Consider the following 7,029-nt stretch of genomic DNA (forward strand, 5'->3'; position numbering starts at 1 on the left):
CAAAATCCATGTAGTAATCTGTGACATGTTGCATCGTTAAAACAAGGTGGGGTTTTTTTCCCTCAGGGTTTGAAGGAGGATAACATTGTTGTAAAATAAATGGGACATACCTTGTAGATTTTGTTTAATTGTTTAGGTTATTTTAATGCCTTAGAGCTAGTAGCCTCTTTAGTTCAGGAATTAATGTGGAGATGTCCTTTGGCCTCTCAAAGTACAGAATCAGTTTTGTCACTTTTGGCCTTAAAATTTAGAGTGTCCTTGTGGTAGTGTGGCATCTTAAAGTAATTAAGTTTCAATGTTGCTTTTTGCATTTAAGGTTTACAGCTCGACCGTTAGTGGAGACCATATTTGAAAGGGGAATGGCCACTTGTTTTGCATATGGACAAACAGGCAGTGGAAAAACCCATGTAAGTATTTCTTCTACATGTCAGCAATACACTTCTTTTTATGTATGATACACTTCAATAAATTCTGATAAGTAATAAATATGTAAGTTAGAGTTATGGGAACTTTATAGTGTTTGTTTGTTTTGTTTTTTTTTTTAATTTAGACTATGGGTGGTGACTTTTCAGGAAAAAAACAAGATTGTTCTAAAGGAATATATGCACTTGCAGGTGAGACTTTATTGTTGTGTTGGATTTTTGCAAATTAGAATCATAGAAAGATAGAATCTTTTAGGTTGGCACAACTTGAGGACATTTTCTCTTGTTCTATCATTTGTCACTTGGGAAAAGAGACCAACACCCACCTCTCTGCAAACTCCTTTCACGTAGATGTAGAGAGCGATAAGGTCATCCAGCTGTTTTTTTGACCAGGGAAGCTTGCGCCTGTCCAAGGCATAAGCAGCCAGCTTCTCCAGGAGAATGCTTTGGGAAACGGTGTCAAAGGCTTTACTAAAGTCTAGGTAGACAACATCCACAGCCTTTCCCTCATCTTCTAAGCAGGTCACCTTGTCATAGAAGTTGATCAGGTTTGTCAAGCAGGACCTGCCTTTCATAAATCCATGCTCACTGGGACTCTTTGCCTGATTGTTCTGCATGTGCCACGCGATAGCACTCAAGATGTTCAGCTCCATAACCTTCCCTGGCACTGAGGTCAGACTGACATTAGTTGAGGTCAATACAAACATAAGGGCCTGCATAATTTGCCTTACAGTGGAGGTTTAGTAACATAAAAAATAGTTTCTGTGTAGTCTTTATACAGTAAAGTATATATATAGAGATAACTTCAAAAGCATAAGAAATATAACTGATGGTTAATTGAGTTTACAATTTTGGGGTCTTCTGCATCTTCCAATGTAATCTGGCAGTTTAAAATGCAGTGGTTTTTACTTGATCAACTGACCCTGTCTGTTACACTTGCAAAATATGAGAGATGCTGTAAAATACTGTCATGCATGAATGAGTTTTCACTAAATGAAAATATATAACTAGATTCCTTTTTATTTTGGAAATGTATTCACAGCTCGAGATGTCTTTATAATGCTAAAGAAGCCAAATTATAAGAAGTTAGAACTTCAAGTATATGCAACATTTTTTGAGATCTACAGTGGTAAGGTAAGTACCTAATCCTTTTCTGAAGAAGGTGGAATTTCTCTTTCACAAACAAGATTGTGAGCTTGTCACATAAAGGGTTTTTTTTTTCCTTTTTGTAATGAAAGCTTTATTTCAAATAACTATTTACACTTCCCTTCCAATCATGTTTGTGTATGTAATGCTTTGCATATTTTGATATGACATTTGAAGCAAAAATTTTTTTAAACCTACTCTTTAACTATTCTGTTCCCTCTCCCTGCCAAGGTTTTTGACTTGTTGAACAGGAAGACAAAATTAAGAGTGTTAGAAGATGGTAAACAGCAAGTCCAGGTGGTGGGATTACAGGAACAAGAAGTCAAATGTGTGGAAGATGTTCTTAAGCTTATTGAAATAGGCAACAGCTGCAGGTATCTCCAATAGCTTCCACCAATTTTTCATTGTAAATTAAAAATCAGAACAAGATTTTTTTTTGTGTCTCTTCATAGTGATGGTTTTTTAATATGCAGTGATATTTTTAATAATGTTGGCTGCAAGTAAGGAATCTGCCTATCTTTTGAATAAAGATAGTTTAGAGTTTCTCCTGGAGAGAAATACGAACTGATTTTTCTACAGGGTGTGAATTGCATGCATTATAGAACCACTTTACTTACTTAAATTCTTGGAATTTATAATCTGGAATACTGACATTCTTCAGTTTGAAAAGGCCTTGATATGTAGTGACAGAAGTTAAGTATTAAATTTTTATTTTTTGTTAAGATTCAGCTTTACTGTTTTTAAAATTAGTCTTGTGCATCGACTGCTGCCTGAACAGATAAAAATGCCACATATATTATTTTACCTGTAAGCTCTGATAGTCTGAAATCTTTGGAGAACTGATTATTCTTGCTTTTAAGAAGGAAGTAGGTTGTTGCTAATCTTCCATTTCTGTGTGAAGAATTAATAGGCATAATTATACTATGTACATCAAATTATTAGGGTAAATACAAGACTCGGCCCTGAAAAAAATGATGTTCTGAGGGTAGTGTGTTTAACAGTCCTTCGCCTGTTCATATGTCCTTCCTTTCTTTCCTTTTGTTAAAGGACATCTGGCCAGACATCTGCAAATGCACACTCATCTCGAAGCCATGCAGTGTTTCAGATTATTCTCAGAAAGAAAGGGAAATTGCATGGTAAATTTTCTCTGATTGATTTGGCTGGCAATGAAAGAGGAGCAGATACTTCCAGTGCAGATAGGCAGACTCGACTGGAAGGTGCGGAAATTAACAAGAGCCTTTTAGCACTCAAGGTAACTAAAGTGTTTCCATTCCCTTGAGTAGGTGGAAGCCACCTACCTATAGTAGCAATGACTATTAAAACAAGTGTTTTTGCAGGCTTTTCTTGTCTACATTGTCTGCTGATGTGACAGGTAAAAAAACAAATTGATTTTTCCTTTAAATGCCCGAAGAAACACTTGGTAATTACCAAGCAGAAACATTGTGCTATTGTCCTGGTTTAGCCCCAGTAAGCAATTAAGCACCATACAGCCGCTCACTCCCCTCCCCCAGTGGGTTGTGAGAGAGAATCAGAGGAAAAAAATAAGAGAACTCGTGGGTTAAGAACTGTTTAATAATTTAAAATAAATTAAATAATGATACTAATAATGCTACTACTAATTATGATAATATATAATGAAAAAGGGAAAAGGAATAAAAAACAATGGAAAGAAAAAAAATATACAACTGCTCACGACCCAGCGACTGATGCCTAGCCAGTCCCTGAGCAGCGATTTTGCATCCCAACCATCTCCCCCCCAATTTATATGCTAAGCATGACGTCTTATGCATGGAATGTCCCTTTGGTCAGTTTGGGTCAGCTATCCGGGCTGCGAGACGGAAGTCCTTAGTTTAATATAAACATTGCTTGGCAACAACTAAAACCATCAGTATGCTGTCAACATTCTTCTCAGCACAAATCCAAAACATAGCCTCATACTAGCTACTGTCAAAAAATTAATTCTTTCCCAGCCAAAACCAGCACAGATATCAAATTTCACGTAGTGCAAACAAACAAACAAACAAAAAACCACCTCAGTAGTTGAATTTGAATGCTTTTCTAATATACACCTAAATTGGGAGGAGAGATGACATACTTTGGTACTCAAGGTCTGAAATACTAACTGGAAATATTCCTACTGATCTCAGTATATTTTTTTTTAAGAAAAGATAAAAAATAAAGTTACCTTTATGATAGATTTATTTACCAATGTTAATAAATTCACTGAAGAAGAAAACAACACAACAGCACTATATCCAGAAAGAATTATCAAATTGATTAAAATAATCCTTGAAAGTTGGAATCTATTTTTGACTACTCTTTATAGCAAATTGTCTGATACAATCACAGCAAATTTTCATGCATTAATCCAGAACACATCAAGATATCTAAGAAATATTATTTAAATATTCAAATGCCTTTTATGTTTGTTTTATAATGCTCAAAAGAGGTTCAGTCTATATAGGGAAAGTAATTTTTTGGTCTCAATTGGGGAACCAGTAGTTTTGAACAGCCCAGAAGTTATCTCTGTTGTTGGTTAGCTTTGCTTAGGTTTATTACTCTCTGAACCATCACTGTGGTTTTATATAGAATTATAGAATCTTTAAAAAAAATCTAAACCCAAAAATCACTGTGCTTTAATTCTTTATCTCAGTATAAACTTTAGAGAAGACTTGTATCAGACTCTAAGCAGATCTCACAAAACACGTTGCGAAATTGTAACGTCATTGCAAAATCGTATGTCATGTTGAAAAAGTGGAAGCAGCAGTTTGAAAACTGTGGCCTGTTTTGATGTAGTATCAAAATAAATAATGCAAACAACATTGTATTGACATTATCACTTGTTTCCAAATGTAATTGAATAAAGCTATTTTGTTTTTAGGGTTTTTTTTAATTTACTTGCTGATTTTGTGCTGGCTAGTGCCTGCAGTGCAATACCTGTACAACATAGTTCATTTTTATACAACTTGCCTTTTTAATTATAGTGAAAGTCTCTGTTGCGGCTGTACTGGTGTGGGTGATCTAAATTATATGGGGATAGGGAAATAAAAATAAGTGGAGTTCTTCCAGAGGTCTAAACAGCGGTACAAGAAGGGATAAATGTTTCTCAATGATATGTTAGTTTTCCATTTTTAATCTATCCCAAAAAGCATTACACAGCTTTTTCCATTTGTATTCCAGACCCTTGAAATTATTATCAATTTCAAATTAAACTCATATGTTCTCAGGAGTGTTTTTTGGTGCTTATCCAAGATGTGCTATTTGCATGTGGATATCAGTCCTGTCTTAACCTGCTCAGATTTTTGGTGCAGGAAATTATTTCTGTAGTGTCTCTTCCCCAAGCCTGTAGCGTTGCATGGGGTTGCTGTGACCCAAGTGACCCAGCACTTGGCCTTGTTGACCCTCATACAATTGGCCTCGACGCATCAATCCAGCCTGCCCAGATCCCTCTGTAGAGCCTTCCTGCCCTCAAGCAGGTCAACACTACCATGCAACTTGGTGTCATATGCAAACTTTCTGAGGGTGCACTTGATCCCCTTGTCCAGATCATTGATAAAGATATGAAACAGAACTGGCCCCAGTACTGATCCCTGGGGAATATCACCTGTGACTGGCTGACAACTGGATTTAACTCCATTCACCACCACTTTTTGGGCCTGACCATCTAGCCAGTTTTTTACCCAGCAGAGAATATACCTATCCATGCCATGAGCAGCAATTTTCTCCAGGAGAATGCTGTTGGAAACAGTGTCAAAGGCTTTACTAAAGTCTAGTTAGTCTACATCCACAGCTTTTCCCTCATCCAGCTTTTCCCTAATCAGGTCGCCTTGTCATAGAAGTTGATCAGGTTAATCAAGTAGGACCTGTCTTTCATAAACCCATGCTGACTGGGCCTGATTACCTGGTAATCATATATTTTTCTGATTTTGAACTGCATTTGTGTTATGTATTTTTCTTTAACTTGGATTTAATAAATATTCGATGTTCTTTCAGGAGTGCATTAGAGCTTTAGGCCGAAATAAACCTCATACACCATTCAGAGCAAGTAAACTTACCCAGGTGTTAAGAGATTCATTCATAGGAGAAAACTCCCGTACCTGTATGGTAAGTTTGTTTAGTTAACTGTATGTTTTAACAATTACAAAGAGAAAAGAAGCTGGGAATTTAGGATCTTATGTTTAGAACTGGTCACTTGCTACTAGCATTTTGTTAGACTTAGGTTTATACATTAACTGACACTGTGTGTAGTGAGACTTGCAGCAGAGAAATTTCAGATAACTTGCTCCCTTCTCACTTTTTATTGGCCTTTCTTATTGCTTGTTCTCATTTTCTATTTAGGCACATAAACAGAAGCAGTTCCAGCTTGAGGGGTTTTTTTGTTTTATTGTCTGTTTTCAATGTCTTATATTTGTGACAGTATTGTTGAATCAGAATTTTGGAAAAGGTGACATAGACTGGAAGTATAGTGTTGAGTTCTGATCTTCAAATAACAAAGGCAAATTTAGAATTGGTATCAGAGGCATCAGAATATGCTCTAGGCTGTTGAGGGGTGAAGTAGTTGGGAATAGATGGGATGAATAGTTGTATATTATATAAATGTGCATTTGGATCAATCTGAAAAACAGAATTCTTCTGTCAGATGGTGGAAAAAACAGATAAAAGCACAGATGTCCAGTGGTTTTATTCATGCATTCTTAACATTTCTCCTTATGGAACTGCAAACTCTCTGCTGTGCACACTGACTGTTAGGCTTGTTTGCTGTGATGGGTTGACCTTGGCTGGCTGCCAGGTGCCCACCTAGCCGATCTATCACTCCTCTCCTCAGCTGGACAGGGGAGAGAAAGTAACATGGAAAAGAACTCGTGAGTCAAGATAAAATCAGTTTAATAAAACAAAAGCAAAGACTGTATGTTGAAGAAAAGGAAAACCAAAAGTTTTATTCTCTACTTCCCATCAGTAGGCGATGTCCCGCCACTTCCTGGGAAGTACGGCCTCAGTACAGATAGCGATTTCTTGGGAAGTCAAATGCCTTAACAAATGCACACACACACACCCTCCTTTCTCCTAGCTTTTATTGCTGAGCAGAAGTCATATGGTATGGAGTAACCCTTTGGTCAGTTTGGATATCTGACCTGGTTATGTCCTCTCCCAAGCTCTTACCCACCCCCATCCTACTGGCCTTTGGGGGGGAAATGCTGGAGAGACAGCCTTGATGCTGTGGGAGCACTGCTCAGCAGTAGCCAATACACTGGTGTGTTATCAACACCTTTCTAACTACTAATACAAAGCAGAGCACTATGAAGGCTGCTATGAGGAAAATTAACTCCATCCCAGCCAGACCAAATACATTTGCATTGGATACTTTTCACAGGCTCTTTGGAATTAGTCTAGAGGCCACAGAAGTCTGCAGACCACAACATGAAAACCATGGTGTTAGGGCAGCCTAGTCTTTTCTTTAGAT

The 7,029-nt window shown here is 37.2% G+C and overlaps 1 protein-coding gene across 1 annotated transcript; it reads left to right on the forward strand.

Moving 5' to 3' along the window:
* Positions 1 to 316: 316 nt before the first annotated feature.
* LOC104508442 (kinesin-like protein KIF2A) lies at positions 317 to 5,672 on the forward strand (the record flags this gene model as incomplete). The annotated part of the gene is made up of 6 exons (XM_010150080.1): positions 317 to 407; positions 551 to 614; positions 1,465 to 1,556; positions 1,800 to 1,942; positions 2,616 to 2,820; positions 5,562 to 5,672. Coding segments are annotated over 6 exons (706 nt in total), but the record flags the coding sequence as incomplete, so codon positions are not given.
* Positions 5,673 to 7,029: the final 1,357 nt, after the last annotated feature.

Source organism: Eurypyga helias, unplaced genomic scaffold (assembly GCF_000690775.1).
Source record: "Eurypyga helias isolate BGI_N326 unplaced genomic scaffold, ASM69077v1 scaffold5114, whole genome shotgun sequence".
Taxonomy (NCBI): domain Eukaryota; kingdom Metazoa; phylum Chordata; class Aves; order Eurypygiformes; family Eurypygidae; genus Eurypyga; species Eurypyga helias.